At 45.6% G+C, this 16,907-nt stretch overlaps 1 protein-coding gene across 1 annotated transcript in view; it reads right to left on the bottom strand.

Moving 5' to 3' along the window:
• The window catches only part of SLC9A3R1 (SLC9A3 regulator 1), a 59,590-nt gene extending 54,607 nt beyond the window's left edge, over positions 1-4,983 (bottom strand). The window contains exon 1 of the mRNA XM_033139246.1: positions 4,226-4,983. Within this exon, the coding sequence (XP_032995137.1) occupies positions 4,226-4,717 (492 nt within the window). The 5' untranslated portion in view covers positions 4,718-4,983. The remainder of the gene's footprint in view (positions 1-4,225) is intronic.
• Between the last annotated feature and the right edge of the window lie 11,924 nt (positions 4,984-16,907).

Genomic DNA, 16,907 nt, shown 5'->3' with positions numbered 1-16,907 from the left:
GTCACTGTCTTGTTGGGTTCCTATTAAATGGTATTTGGCGAGCCAATTACTGATCTGGTTTACAAGTAGTAAGTTCCACACCTGCTAAGCTTATCAAACCATCTCCTGGGCCTGGTTCCCCACACACTTGCAGAACAGGCTTCCACTATGGCACAAGTCAAAACATCTGTACTGGTCCGACACAGGCACAGCACAGCAAGGCCCCTCTCTTTTTGGAGAAGTTAAGGACTGACTGAAAAACGAGAAATTGGAATAATAGTGTGTTAGAAGAAAGAAAGAGGAGAAACAGAAAGAAATTATAGCTGAGTTGACTGGAAGTCATGCACAGGGTGGGGTGTGGGGTGTTGGAAGGTGGTGGGTAGAGTGTGATGAAGATAAGGAAAGTATGATGGAGTGTTTGGTTTTTAAGATGTTGAAAAATGTATGTAGGTTGTGTATGTTTTGTCGGAAATATGTGTATGTATTATAATTTGAAACATTAAAATAAAGCATTTTTATATATAAAAAAGCACTTTCCTGCACATGTAAAAAAAAGAAAAAGAAAAAGAAAAACCAACGTGTGGCGAAATAAAAATCACACACCCCACTGCACCACAGATTTCTATGCAGCTATATATTCAACAAGTCCAGAGATTGACAGATTTCAGGCTATGTACTCATGGTAGGCAGCTTTCATAATCTTCTGTTTTTCACTAGTATCCTGGATTTCCAGGCGCAAAATGGAGAGGGGGGGATACGGAATTAAGAACCAGGTACCTTTGAGGACATTTATCGGCCCAGGACTTGGTTTTCAGTACCATAACAAGAGTTCACAGTCCTGTCACACAAAAAATCCACTCCTCGTTTTCCCTCCCCCACTTCAAACTCTCCTCAAGTCAGCAGCCTAAATCAAGGGTGGGGGTGCGGGGAAAGAGAGGGAGAAGGCCTTTTAGTTTTTGCTCCTGTTAAACCACTGGGAGTCAAAAACACTTGCTAATCTACCACTGGCTCCCAAACTACCTTCTGACCACTTCTGATAACAGTGGGCAAGTTTGGAGAAACAATTATTTCAGGTGTCCTAGGGATAGAAATGTTTCTCCACCAATGTCATGCGAAAGCTTCTTCAAATTACTCCAAAGCAAGTAAATGCCCGCCCCCCACTGTTCCGGTTCTTATATATTTGGGTTACAGGCGTTCTTAACTGCCTCTTCTCTTCTCATACTGCTGCTGGTCCTTTGCCAAATCTGATCTAAAAATGCTTAACAGCACCATCCTATGTTCAATGGCGTTTGCTTCCCAGTTAAGTGTGCTCAGGAGTGAGTGCAACTTCTGTATCTTTATTTTTACTGTCAAATAAGGCGGTTTAGTATTATTATGACTATTTCCATTTTGCACACAGAAAACTGAAGGTGACAGGTAAACAGCAACTTCCTCAAGGCTGCACAGAGGGCCCACAGGAGAAGCAAATCTGGGATCCTCCTCCCAGATCTAAGGCTGCCTTTAAAGCCACTGGACCATTTTGACTCTGGCTCTGGTTTGAGCCTGCCCTGCGGACAAAGGGCTGCTGCAGAGCAGCTTTGAGCTACAATCATTAGGACCTTGCTCATTTAAGTTAGTAGATCATACTCCAGTGAAAATATAGGTAGGTTTTGTAGTATTTTATAAATGGAGAAAGGAAAATATCCAATAAGTGAAAACTGGGGGAACAGATGAATACTAGTTTCCCCATACCAACTAGCACTCAAAGTATTATGTTGACTGATCAGGTCTTCAAGGCAAAATGTTATTGGCTTAGCCTGTAATCTGAAGCCCAGATACTTGGGAGGAAGCCCCACTGAATTCAATAGGACTTACTTCTGAGTAGGCGTTTTTAGGATTGCACCATTTGTTTTCAGCAATTTTATTTGTTTTGATGTGGCCGTGCAGGACTAACAAAATGTGCTCACTAAATTTTGGGGGTGTTTCAACGTTTAAAGTGTTGAATTTTGTGTTTCGTATTGTCGTTCAGTGTGCTATGTTTCCTGCAATGTGAGATTATCGTTACAAAAAGAAAAAGGGATAAAAAAAGATTACATGCATAAATAGTTATCCCATCTTATCCTAAAAGGTTCAGAATGGATGCAACAAGTATGGTTCCTTTATTTGGTAATAATTTTCAACAGGCATTAGATTCCCTCATTTCAGTTACTGGGGGAAAGTGTGAGAAAAAGCAACAGAGTGAGATAAAGGCCGCAATCCTATATCCACTTAATCAGGGAGTAAGCCCAGCTGAATACAATGGTGCTTACTACCAAGTAGATAAATACAGGATTGTGCTGTAAGCCACAAGCAAAAGAATGCATATGGCAATATCTGAAGTGTGCATGCACACAAAAGCTCATACCAAGTACAAACCACAGAGCCTAGGGCTTGCCGATCAGAAGGTTGGCGGTTCAAATCCCTGCCACGGGGTGAGCTCCCGTTGCTCGGTCCCAGCTCCTGCCCACCTAGCAGTTTGAAAGCATCTTGAAAGTGCAAGTAGATAAATAGGTACCGCTCCAGCGGGAAGGTAAACAGCGTTTCTGTGCGCTGCTCTGGTTCGCCAGAAGCGGCTTAGTCATGCTGGCCACATGACCTCCGGAAGCTGTATGCTGGCTCCCTCGGCCAGTAACGCGAGATGAGTGCCGCAACCCCAGAGTCGGACACAACTGGACCTAATGGTCAGGGGTCCCTTTACCTTTACCTTTAAGGTGCTACTAGAAGGATTTTTTTATTTTTTATTTTGTTTTGGCAATATCAAAATTATTCTAAGATAATCTTCCACTGACTAGTGCCCCGTAGGTGTTTTTGATGGACTGCAATTCTCATCATCCCTGACCATTGGCCATGGCTTCTGGGTCTGATGGGGGAGGGGTAGTCCAAAAAAACCTGCAGGGCACCATGTTGGGGAAGCCTGCTCAAAGAGCCAGTTACAAAAAGAAACCTCTGCATGTATTGAGGAAATGACAGTTTTGCTGCGCTACCAGAAGAAAAACCGCAGTTCAGGTTTATACCAGAAAACAAATTTGAAAAAGTCGAAGAGTACCAGCAAATACTGGGATGGTTCTTTCTGCTTCACTGATCTAATGCTAGAACAGAACAAGAAGAAATTAGCTACCCCACACCCCCAAAAAAAGCCTGGCACTGCTTTTTGAAGGAACACCTTGAACTTGCTCGATTACACTACATTACAGGAGTGCCCAGTTTCCTGCCCACTGGATACCACCAGAATATTTCTGACTAAAGTCCCTTGCAGAAGACTTATTTTTCTGCCTCTGGCAGAGGACATACTGCAAGGCCTCTAATGTTTGGTGGGGTGTTTTTTTTTTGTTTTTTTTTTAACCCATCTCTCTGTTTAGCTCTCAATAATTCTCTGCAAGCCAAGACTCAGCAGCATTCCGGACTCGTGTGGGTTGCCAGCAGGGCTGGCATTCAGATCACACACAGCGGAAGCGACCCAGCTTTCGAGAGGTCACATTTCATAATGAGAGAGGGAGGAGGAAGGGAGAGGGAGAAAGCAGAGCCGAGTTATTCATCAGCACCCAAAGAAAAGTTAGCTGAATCACACCAAAGAAATCTTCTTCGGGAGATGGGAAGGAAACACTGTAGTCTCGTGTTTCAGACTATTTATCCACCAGGAAAAGCATGATATAAATATGCTAAGAAGCCAGTAGCTGCATCTATACTAGGAGTTACAGCCAGGCTGCAATCCTAACCGCTTTCCTGAGAGTAAGCCCCCTGAATGGAACTTATGAGTAGGCACAGTTAGGACTGTAGCCCCAGTTTCCCTCTGTTTAAGAGACTGCTTGGTGTCCCGTCCCCCACCCCGAATCCATCCCAAGTCGTTGTACGAGTTAGGGTCGCCACCATCCACCCAGCCACGGCAGCGACAATTCCTGTAAGAGCGAAGCGACAGGCAGAAATTCAGTTGGTACAGCGCGGTTACGCCGACCGCCACGGCGGGAAAAGCCTCGGGCGTTGCGAGAGGAGAACCCATTCAAACTTTCTTGCCGGTGCATTAACTGAGAGACCCTCACCGGTTGAACTTCTGCCTGCCACTCCGTTGTTTAAAAGGCGATTATCTTCCCTCACACAGCCTCTGTGCTTTTAAAGCTACCCCCCGCATCTCCTTCTGCTTCTCCCAGTCTACTTCCCCCGCTTCCCTTCCCACCCCCCCCCTTGGGGCTTTCCTCAGCCCCTCTTTCCCGGGAGTGACCTAGATTCTCACCCGCTGGGCAGCGTGGTTCGCCTCCTCCTCCTTCTTCTCCTCCCCGTCCGCTTTCTTCTTCTTATCTTCCTCCGCCACGTCCGGCTCCCGCTGCGCAGCCTCCCGCGGCTCCTGGCCGCCGCTTCTCGCCTCTTCCAACTTCTCGTCGGGAAGCCCCCGGACCAGGTCTTCGGTGCACTCGAGGCCCAGCTTCTGCAGCCGCTCGTCCGTCGCGGAGTCCACCACCAGCAGACGCACGGAGCCCGGCGAGCCTCGGATGCGGTTCACCACTTGCTGGTGGCTCTCCTTCTCCACGTTGTCGCCGTTCACCTCCACCAGGCGGTCCCCGGCCCGCAGCCCGGACTTCTCGGCCGGGGAATCGGGCTCCACGAGCCGGATGAACTGGCCCACTTTGCCTTTCTCCCCGTGCAGGTGGAAGCCGTAGCCGTTCGGCCCCTTCTCCGGGCAGCACAGCCGGGGCAGAAGCTCGCTCCCTCCCCCGTTGTCCATCATGCTCTCGTCCCTTAAGGCTGGCTCGGGCGCCCCGGGAAACTCGACGGCAGGCGAGGAGTTCACAGAGTTGCCTGGAAAGTGCGATAAAGTCCCCGGGCAGCAGATCCCAAAGGACGGGCCTGGGGAACTTCGGAGTAGCAGCAGGTGTTCCCCGGGGCGGGCCCGGAACGCTCTGCGGGCAATAGGATGCTGATTGCGAGTGTAACAAATAGGCGCCGCTCCGCCAATCGCAGCTTTACTCGGGCTCTGAGCGTTCCAGAACCTGTCATTGACATTTTACCAAGGGGGCGGGCGCAGCTCCCCGAAGGGTCTATTTTGGACCAATGAGATTCGGGGAAAGGAGGAGCGAATGCTCCCTGGGAACGCCCCTCGATGGCAAAGATAGGATCTGACAGCGGGAATATGCAAATAGAAAAAAGAGGCAGCCCCGCCCCTTCCTTCTTCTTTAGTTATCTTGAGCGCGCAAAAAAGAAAAAAGAACAAAAAACTGTTTTCTCTCTCCCCCCTCTCGCCCAGGAAGGCGGAATGTTACGAAGTAGCAAAAAAACCGAGACTTCTATAGGGGTTGGGCGCTTCCTTCCATGGGCCTGAATTATATTAAAAGGGCAAGGCTGGAGCGATATGAGCAATCAAAACTTCGAATGATTCAACTTGGCGTGTGTGTTTTCACTATAGACTTGTAGGAGAGGAGAGGAGACGGAGGTTCCTGGAAGGGAGACACACACACATCAAGGAAGTAAATTCATAGACTCAGGTCCCCTGAGTATACACCTACTGTACCCAGTTTTTAAAAAATAATTGTGACCACCTCACGGTGCATTTGCATTTAGATTATAGCTTCGTGTAATCTGCTCAGTCGCTAATTAGCTGAGTAGCTTTAGCAAGCCGGTAGAAGCATTCCCCACCGGTTTTTCAGCGCAGGACGCAAGAGAAAGGGAAGAGCCCAGTCGCTCCGAAATAAATAGGCATGGATTAGGTTGTTTCGCATATTATATCGGTTAAACCCAGGACTGCCTCCGAGTTACGTCACATTGACACAATATATTTAAAGCACTCATACCTCTTTAACGGCCATGGCTTCCCCTAAATAATAATGAGAACTGTAGCTCCTTAAGTTTGCTGGAAACTGTAACACTGTGAGGGGTTTCCTGACAACTCTCAGCACCCTTAACAAACTATAGTTCCCAGGAACGCCATGACACTTAAAAAGTGGAATAAGAGTGAATTCATGGTGTGGATGGCAATCCCTAATGGGTGAACATGTCTTTGCAAACACAGACTTGCATCTTTGTTGTATTCTTAAACAGCTTAAGGTAGGGAGGGGAATCCCATCCCACCCCCATGTTGCTGGACTCCTGTTCCTATCAGCCCCATCAGTATGGCCAATGGTCAGGGATGAAGGGAGTCGTAGTCCAACAACATCTTTCAGGCCACAGGTTTCTAGTTCCTGGTTTAATATGTGAAGAAGGGGCCCTGATTCTGCATGGACACCTTTTTTATATACTCTTTGCTGATGCCACTCCTCAGCAGTGTGGACTGCAGTCAGGCTCATGCAGTTACATGATTTTGGATTGTAGACTTAATGGTATTATTGGTGAAATAAACTAATTAAGGTCTTATATATATAATAACTGTTCATCAATGTACAAAGCAGACACTTACACAAGTGTATGGGCCACAGGTGTGAAACAGCACAGGAAAACAGCCCTGAAAACATTTTTCACTCCCAAACTGACAAAATGTTTCTCTGCAAGGAAGGATGGGGGTTAGGGAACTATCCTATTGTCTCAGGAATCACAGTGATTACCCTCTCAAAGGAATGGCCAGGCTACCCAGAAAAGGCAATCAGATAAGGCATTATCACATAAACTGACAGACAGAAGATAAACAAGGGCACTCAGATTTCTGTTGAAATCTGTTGGAGACCCTCCTTTTTGTGTGATGTAGGTACATAGGTGTCAACTTTTCCCTTTTCTTGAGAGGAATCCTATTCGGAATAAGGGAATTTCCCTTAAAAATGGGAAAAGTTGACAGCTATGTAGGTATGATGTATCTGGGGGGGTGGGCTTTGGGCTACACCTCTTCTGTGATGTATGTATGATGCTTCTGGGGGTGGTCTTGAACAGCAGCGTTGGCAATTTCAAATTTCTATATAAGAGCTTGATATAAGAATTGATACTTTTGAATTATGGTGCTGGAGGAGACTCTTGAGAGTCCCATGGACTGCAAGAAGATCAAACCTATCCATCCTTAAAGAAATCAGCCCTGAGTGCTCACTAGAAGGACAGATCCTGAAGTTGAGGCTCCAGTACTTTGGCCACCTCATGAGAAGAGAAGACTCCCTAGAAAAGACCCTGATGTTGGGAAAGATGGAGGGCACAAGGAGAAGGAGAATGAGATGGTTGGACAGTGTTCTCGAAGCGACTAGCATGAGTTTGGCCAAACTGCAGGAGGCAGTGAAAGATAGGCGTGCCTGACATGCTCTGATCCATGGGGTCACGAAGAGTTGGACACGACTGAACGACTGAACAACAACAACAACAACAACAACAACAACAACAAATATAAGAGCAGGCTCGCCTTTGTTCTAGGTTCCTTCTTTTTTCTCCTGCGTGAGAGTAAGGAACCTGTTGCAACAGAACAATAAAGATCAAGCTTTGCTTCTAAATATTCTCTGGTTGGTCTCTGTTATTTACTCCTACCGATGGAGAACCTGCAAAGGACTCTACAAGGGCTCTTGTGTACCCCATAAGGGAATAAGGGCAAATTTTGTTTATTACATTGGCATTGGAGGGGGGGCTCAAGCTGGACCCATCCTGCAGACTAGGAGGGCACAGAAAAGGGGGAAAGGCGCAGGCTATTCTCCAAGCAGACTGCAGTTTCTCCAGCTGATCATCAGCACTGGAAGTGTTGTTCAAAGGGAAGCAGAAGTACCAGCATAAGAGTTTGGCACTGTTGTTGCTGTGCCACCAGTGCTGCTCCTGCATGGTTATTGTGGACGAACAGCATCCATCCCTCTGCTGCATGGTCCCTTTGTGACATGGTTTGTGGGTGTCAGAACCAGGGCAGTTGGTTCCTGCCTACATGGATGGAAGATTGTACCAACAGTAGCCCTGAGCTCCTTTGCCTTCAGCCCACTTACCAATGAGACAATTTAGCCATAGGGTAGAGGACAGCATGGTCCGAGGGTTTCTCCAGATGACCTGTTCACTGAGCACTCGCCTTATTTGCCTGCACAAAGCTTATGCAGAGGTTAGACTATCACCAGTCTCTGCTGAGCATCTGTGTAATTTCTTTGTGGAGAGGTTCTACAACAATGAACATTCAATCTGATTTCATTCTGATCTGCTTGTATTTACGTATAAGTCTTATTGATAATTGTTTGATCACCCCACACTTTCCAGTGTATTTCTCTCTCATTTCCCTAACCATAAAAAGTCAGTTGTTGTTGTTGTTGTTTTAAAAAAAGGTAGAAGAAGTGTTTCACCAGGATCACATAGTGCTTTAACCCACTATAATTGCACAAACTTAAATTTCTGGTGTGGGCTTGAATCCGTCACACAAAATACAAGCAAGTCTGGACTCTGGAGGCTCTATGAAACGGGCCTTAGTTTCTCCCACGTTGCATTTGTGCAGCAAACATATGACACTCCCTTTTGGGGCTCACAGCAACACATTTGATGCAAAAGGTTTGTGCAGATTTTGGATGTAACTGGTATAAATAAAAGCACTGAGCATCTGGTGTTATGTCTGTGGGAGGAATTCAGCACAGCACTAAGCAGAACTCCCCATCAGGAGGAGCATGGTCTGCCCTCTCCTCCTGCCCCCATGTGCTGTTCCAGGGGCTCCCCAAACACCTCCCCCTGCCAATCTGGGTGGGTGCAGCGGGAGGACGCTGCTGAGCTAGAGGACATGCTTGCTCAGGCCGCCACTGGCTGGCGGACCTTGTTAGCTGGATCCGGCCCTGTATGTTTTCATTTCCCTTTAAGGGAGAAGCAGGAAACATTCACAGAAACATTGCATAGAGGCAGCAGATTTTCCTTGAGAATCTTTTGTTTGTTTACTTTGCATACTTGCCAGGAGTTTGTATATATCTTGTTATTTTGTTGACCGTGTGCGTGCTTGTTTCCAGGCTGTAAGAGAAAGAATTTACAATAGCTGCCACACATTGCAGTATAAAGCTGACTAAGCAGCAAACAAAAGGCATGTGTGTGTGCAGCAAGGGAAAGAGAAAGAGAGGCACAAAGAAAGAGAGACCGAACAATCATATATAAAAGTTTGTGGCTGGAGTCCAAAGACCCTGTTGGATTTAAGCAGGGAAGCATAATGACAGTCCTTAAGACTGCATTCCTAGCTACAGCAGCCCAAGAGTAAGTCCCATTGAACTTGGTAGACACGCACAAGACTGCATTGTAACTTTGTTTTAAAATTTCAGAAGAATGCCATAGGATTTGGTGGGTGAGGCCAAGCTAGGTTTTACGAACCCAGGGCTGCAGAATTTCCTTGATTAAGGCTAATCTGTGGCTGGGGAACCTTTTTCAGCCACAGATCCGCATTCCCTTCTGGGCAACTTTCCAGCTCCCACATGTCAAGGTGGGCAGGGCCAGAGGCAAAAGCGACCAATTTGATTGTTCCTTTTCTTCGGTAGGCTAGTTTCTACACACTCACACCTGTCTACCCTCCACCCAGGCAGACAAGAGGCGTCGTCACAGCCACAAGGACACATTGCCACCAGGAAGAAGCACCCAGCGAGGATAAAAAAGCATGGACAGTGAGGGGTGTAGCTTGAGGACAGCCCCAAGGGCCACATAAAGAGGTCTGGAGGGCCTGAGGTTATGCATCACTGGACTAAGCAGCTGCCTGGACAAATGGGTCAAAATGGTGTCCCTGATTAAATGGAGCACAAACTGAACAAAGCTAAATAGTTTTTAATGCAAGTACTGTACTGTACTTCCAAAAATTGTGGCCAACTCCTAGGGGACAAGGTCCCTTCAGCCCCCCACCCCATAAAATATTTGAAGGGGCCAGCTCCCCCCTCCCCCCCCCCGTTGATGGGCATTGTCATCCAAATGGTGTGCGTGTGCCTTGTCTTATGATTGATTATGCAGGGCAGGGCTTTCCTCCCCCACCCACAATATAATATTTAATTCAAGTTGGCACCTTTGCATTGCCCCTAAAGGTGGGAATGTCTTTGCTACGATTAGGCCTAATGCAGCAGAAGTGTGCATTATAAAAAAAAAAAAATTAGGCCTGTTTCTCCAGAATCATTATTTTATTTGAATGCCACTTAATCAATTTAAAATGCTACTAATGTAGTTGATCGACCAAATGCGGTGACAACAACTCTAACCCTCCTATAATGCTTGTGCAAAAGGAAGCTTAAAAAAAAGAGAGAGAGCAAGAAGCTGGTAGCAGATGTACCTTTGTCATACAGAAATCTCTGTATGTACGGCAAATGAAACGTGATTGCCACACATAGGGAATTGTGTATATCTCAAGAAATAAGACTCGAGTCTTCCAGTGGTTTGAAAATGCCCCCTTTGGTTGAAAAGGTCAGGGAAACTGGGTCACCCCCTACTCTTCTACCTGCTCTAGTTATTTCCTTCTATTTTAAGAAGAGCAACATCTGCTGGACGTAGAGGAAATGTTACAGCTGAATGTAAATGGAAACCATATAGAATTCAAAGGCAAGACTTGTTTGTGGAATTGAAGAGAGCTCTTTCGAATACAACCACGTAGTCTTTTGAACCACCAGGGTGGCTTTGCACACTACATTTTTGTGGCCGTATGCAAAACATTTTATATGTACCATAAGACAGTAATGTAACTGTGACTGCAAAGACACAATTCCCCCCCCCCCAATTAAATTGGAAAGCACACTTCAGCAGCTGCTAACTTTTCAGCTGGCCACCAGAGCTGGCTCTTTAACCATCAGGCTGTTTAGCTCCAATCTGGGAAATGATTCACCTCTTCATACACAACAGCAGCAGACCTGGCCAGTTGGGGGATTTCTTGATAGGAGGCAATTCTAGTTATTTTTTATTTACTTATTTAAAAGCATTTCTTAATGGCTTAATATTCAACATCATTAACCAGTGTAGAAAGATACAAGAAAACCAGCAGTATGGTACCATAAAAACAGAGTTAAAATCAGAAATCTAGTTGCATCAGGTCCAGTCTGAGTCATTTAAGGTAAAGGTAAAGTAAAGAAAAGTAAAGGTAAAGGACCCCTGGACGGTTAAGTCCAGTCCAAAACAACTATGGGGTGCAGCGCTCATCTCGCTTTCAGGCCGAGGGAGCCAGCGTTTGTCCACAGACAGCTTTCCCGGTCATGTGGCCAGCATGACTAAAATGCTACTGGCACATAGAGGACCATGACAAGTGCCAGAGCGCACAGAAAGCTGTCTGTGGACAAATGCTGGCTCCCTCGGCCTGAAAGCGAGATGAGCACTGCAACCCCATAGTCACCTTTGACTGGACTTAACCGTCCAGGGTCCTTTACCTTTACTTTAAAGGTAAAGGTACCCCTGACCGTTAGGTCCAGTCGTGGACGACTCTGGGGTTGCGGCGCTCATCTCGCTTTATTGGCCTAAGGGAGCCGGTGTACAGCTTCTGGGTCATGTGGCCAGCATGACTAAGCCGCTTCTGGCAAAACCAGAGCAGCGCACGGAAATGCCGTTTACCTTACCGCCGGGGCGGTACCTATTTATGTACTTGCACTTTGACGTGCTTTCGAACTGCTAGGTGGGCAGGAGCAGGGACCAAACAACGGGAGCTCACCCCGTTGTGGGGATTTGAACCGCCAACCTTCTGATCGGCAAGCCCTAGGCTCTGTGGTTTAGACCACAGCACCACCTTTACTTTACCTTTACCTTAAATGACTCATAAGACTGGAACCTGATGCAACTAGTCATTTAAAGCCTGGGCAAAGTGGTACATCTTTACAATCTGAAACTACTGATGGATGATGCTTCCTGCACGGCCAATTCCAGAATGTGGGCCAATGGCAGGAAATGCCTGTTTTCGGGTCACAGTTGTGTGACAATTATGTTTGGTGCAATGCCACAATTTAAGTTCCCCCAGATGATCTAAGTGGTGTTACAGGATTATGCAGGGGCAGGCAGTGCTTCTGGTAACCTGGTCCCTAGATGTTCAAGGCTGTTATTATGTTAGTAACAAGACCATGAACATGGCTCAGAAACTAATTGATGGCCAGTGAAACACCTTCAGGTCAGGTTCTCCACTCAGCAACTTGGCTGCTGCATTATTTACCTGCCTTAGCTTCCAGACCTTTAAAACAGCTTTATGTTAACAGCTCACCTGGTATAATTCCATGCAGGTGAGCTGGCTGGTGGTGGAGAGGATAGCCTGGCACTAGTCAGGTATCATTCCTGTGTCATTAAAGTGATGCTGGTGGCTGTTTCCAAGCACAGATGCTGAATGCCTTCGCATCATCAATGAGTAATCATAGCTGGGCTCTCTAATTTAGGATTAAGGGGTATGAGATGTGACTTGAGCCTCAGGGTCTCTCTGTAGGAACTACTCCCAGGAGGCACATTCCAACAAGGGCTATGCTGAAGGAAGGTTAATATTTTTAGTACCCCCCAGTGTACCAAAGCGGTACCGAGTCAGAAACATGAACCACCCCTCTGAACGAACAAGAAGTCGGGTCCAGCGGCTGTAGCAAAGAGGTGCAGCAATTACCTAAAGCATAGGAAACTCTGTGTGCTTTCTACAGTAATCAGGAATAAAGTCAAAACAAAACAAAATAAAAACTTCCTTCCAGTAGCACCTTTTAGACCAACTAAGTTTGTTCTTGGTATGAGCTTTCATGTGCATGTATCTGAAGAAGTGTGCATGCACACGAAAGCTCATACCAAGAACAAACTTAGTTGGTCTCTAAGGTGCTACTGGAAGGATTCTTTTATTTTATTTTGTTTTGACTATGGCAGACCAACACGGCTACCTACCTGTAACAGGAATAAAGTGTAACTTGGAACCTTAACTACCATTGGTGGGGATGGGGGTTGCATTTGCTATAATTCTACCGTACCACCTGAACAGGGATCACTGAACAGCTTTTGGTAAGGTGAAGAAGGGTCAACATCTCAGCCGAGGAACAGAAACGCGTTTTCTAAGAGTCACAGCTTGCGTCTCCCTCAGTCCGGCAGCAACAGCAGCAATTCTGTTGGGGTGGGATGATAAAGGTATTTGGAGAATGCTGGAGTCTGCAATATGAGAACAGGAGGAGGAGGAGATTGTGGGTTTAAATTTAACAGATTATGTTTACTCCTCAAAGCCCCCCCCCCCAAATCGCCTTTGGACTATGAAACATTTCGTGAAACTCCGAGGGCGCATTGTGCCTCCAGCTTCTCCCACACCCACTGAACATGGCAGCACAAATTCCAATAAGGCGTAGCCTCTCTCCCTCGCTGCTGCAGTTCTCTGTGCTATTATCACAGAGTTTGAAGAGACATGCAAGCAGCTTGATTTCATATGTGTTTGCTCGGAAGTAAACCTTGCCGAGTCCAACAGGACTTTTTCCTGTGAGCATAGAGTTGCAGCCATAAATTTCAGTCCTATCATTCCTGCTAACAGCAGGCTCAGGTGCTGGAGTGCTGGTAGTATTGTAGGACCACTGAGAAACAGGGGAGGGAGGTATTGAACCTTGAGGTCTTCATAAGTTTTTATAGAATGCGAAAAGAAAAAGAAAAAAAAAGCAGGTCGGTGGGAACTGGGCATGCCCAGCATAGCTGTCAACTTTTTCCTTTTTTTAAAGGGAAATTCCCTTATTCCAAATAGGATTCCTCGCAAGAAAAGGGGAAAGTTGACACCTATGATGCTCAGTTGCTGCAGAATGTTGTCAGGTGGAAAAGAAAACCCAGAAAAAGAATAAAATACAGTATGCTAGAAGAGGCTGGTGGGCTGAAAACCTGAACCAGAGTACTATTACTACTAAGGATACAATGCAATATTTTACTTTCTGAATTCAGTGGGGATAGTGCAATGTATTTGCTGTTAATGCCTTGTAACTGCAGAGTAAAGAAAATTGTTCCCTTGAAGGACCAGACAAACACACTGACTCTCTCTAACATACTGATATTTAATTCTGTTAACTTGCAACCAGAAATCCATAAATAGCAGCCAAGACAAAAAGTGTCAATATATGTCAAACCATGTGCTCAAGAATAGGAAATTCTCTGTTTAGAAATGTTTTTGCAGCAGAGGAAGCCACACATACAGGCTGGGAGAGCTGGTATGATGCCACAGCCAGCATTGGAGGTGTTGAACTCCAGAACTAAAGATGGCAAACTTTCTGGAACTCTGTATAGAAGGAAGTAATAAGCAAAAACATATGAAATGCTCTTTTTAAAGGCTGTTTATTGCTAGCTAACACAATAAAGTGGCAAACTAGAGTAGTTTCAGTTGTTCACATGAGGTTAATGTCCTGGTGCAATTCAGCGGAGGAAGTTTTGCTGTCAATAATGGTAAAATCAGAATCTAGAAAGAAGAAGTAAAAATACAGTACAGTCCTAAATGGAGAGTCAGCTTTTTATTGAGACCTTTATTCACAGGCTCAGACTGGTTTCCCACAGGTTGGCCACTGCAAGAACAGGAAGCTAGAGTAGGTGGGCCATTGGTCTGATCCAGGAGGTTACTCTTTTAAGTTCTCATGAACTGAAAAAATGATGGCTGTTCTGGGAGCAGGGCTGTGAAAAAGGGTCAAAACGCTTGCCTATTCAGAATGAGGCAAGAAGCACTGCCTGTACTGAGATTTTACTCTGAGGTGTCATCACATAGGTGCCCTGAACAATATTCTTATTGTGGAACAGCAGAATATATATATATATATATATATATATATATATATATATATATCAGAATATACATTCATATATATGAATGACGCGGGTGGCGCTGTGGGTTAAACAACAGAGCCTCTTGGGCTTGCTGATCAGAAGGCTGGCAGTTCGAATCCCTGTGATGGGGTGAGCTCCCGTTGCTCAGTCCCTGCTCCTGCCAACCTAGCAGTTCGAAAGCACGTCAAAGTGCAAGTAGATAAATAGGTACTGCTCCGGCGGGAAGGTAAACTGCACTGCTCTGGTTCGCCAGAAGCGGCTTAGTCATGCTGGCCACATGACCCGGAAGCTGTACGCTGGCTCCCTTGGCCAGTAAAGCGAGATGAGCGCTGCAACCCCAGAGTCATCCGCGACTGGACCTAATGGTCAGGGGTCCCTTTACCTTTACATACATATACATATACATATACATATACATATACATATACATATACCTATACATATTTTGCTGTCATCATGTTGTAGTTCACATGGCTGCCAATAAGCAGCCACACCAACTACAGCATGGTAACCGAAGAGTTGGCAGACAGGCAGAGGAGTGAGCAAGCTTCGTAGGTGGAAAGCGGCCCAAGAGAGCTGCTTAATGGAGGAAAGAGAAGCTTCAAAGAGCAGTTCTGCAAACTGCTCTGCAAAGCGCCTCTGCTGCTCAGTTAAATGCAGCTGCATCGAGGTTTGCATCTTTTGTTCCATTTGCTTTTTACAAATATGTAGAACTTTCCCATTCCCCCTCCCCCTCCATTCTTTAGAATGGGTGCTGAGATTCATGGGATCCTGTGGGCCCACGGGAGTGCAGGAACAAGACATTTAAGACAATAGGCAGGCCTGGATTGAACAGGAAGCAACCAAGGAGTGAGCTTTGGGGTGTGCCACCTAGTCACCCACTTACTAGCTGCAACAGAGCACAGCAAATAGTTTTCATTTATATGTTAAGCTGGCGGTACTGAACTGTTTCCAGGATTGCATTAACCTTTTGATTTTTTAGCCTCCCGTAAAAAAACAAGGTGATTTTTTGTAAGGTTACCCTACAAGTAACCAAACGCAAAACGTTTAAGTATCAAACTTATTTATGTTATTAGCAACAAAAGGGGGGATAGAATGCTTTAAGTAACATGTTTTACATGTTCTGCATGTGACTCAATTTTTCACTAATCTTCTTCTGAACCTTTGTAGAATCATGTGGAGATGTCCAGACTTCCTTCGTCCTTCCATTTTTCTCTGGCCTCCTAGAATGTTCTCAGCCAGATTTTCTTGTGCAATTGTAAAAGGCTATTTATATCATTCTTAACAAACGGAGGAGGTGGTGCTGAAGATGCTCCCCCCCCCCGAGGTGATATTTGGTCTTCGATGACAATAGGACTTAAGATACCCTTAGAGGATGACTAGGGCTTGACGGTTAAATGCATAGGTCTTTTCCTTTGACCACACAACCCCCCCACCTACTCTGGTGGCTGAGACATTAGTACAGAATGAAGAACCTCTGTGCATAGGCCTATGGCAGCCTGCCCTGGGGAGATGTCACACATGACATCAACCAATGGGCCAGATTCAAGGTTTTACCCCTCCACTTGTTGGCTGAGGAATGCACAGTCAAAGCAAGCAGCTCCATTTTTTCCCCTTGGCAAAGCACTTACTTTTTTCCCTTTCCCTTCAAGTGATGGAGAGTGGAGGAGAAAAGCTGCCTTTTGGAAGCATTGACTGCACAAGGTACTTCACCAAAAAAACAGAGGTTCAAACAAGGAAAGGGCTTTCAGACAGCCTACTTGCCCTTGCTCCTGTTTGAGGTCTCAAACAGAGCTGTGCTTTGAAGTCCCAGCAACTGGAACTTCAAAGTGCAGCATCACTCAATGTCATAGTGATGTCAGGTGATTGACACCTGGACGGCCTTGCCCATCTGTCAAACTCAGCTTGCCAAGGAGTGGAGAAATGACCATCTAGCCCACCAGTCACAAAAGTTTACCTACCCCTGCTTTAGTGCCAGCTGCCTACATGTTTTAAGGTCTTTTCTGAGTAATCATGAGGATCTGAATACAGTCTGTTTTAAAAACAAGAGCCAATGTAGTCAAGATTCTCCAGTATATAATAGGTTGTGCATTAGAAGCAATGCACTGTTATCTACAATGCAATTATGGTGTTTAAAAAAAAATTACCCATGATATCAAAAAATGGATAGGTTTGGCTGAATCAGGAAATGGTACTGAGACAATGAAACATTCAAATGCTCTATTACATATTCTTTCTTTTTTCATTTTATGCCTTTGGATGGTCAATGACTCTGATATTGGGAAAGAAAAAGTAGAAGTATTTGCATTATGTACAGATACGGAAAGGAA

This window comes from Lacerta agilis, chromosome 2, assembly GCF_009819535.1.
Source record: "Lacerta agilis isolate rLacAgi1 chromosome 2, rLacAgi1.pri, whole genome shotgun sequence".
Taxonomy (NCBI): Eukaryota; Metazoa; Chordata; class Lepidosauria; order Squamata; family Lacertidae; genus Lacerta; species Lacerta agilis.
The sequence above is the reverse complement of the archived record's forward strand: the minus strand, read 5'-3'. Positions and strand labels throughout refer to the sequence as shown.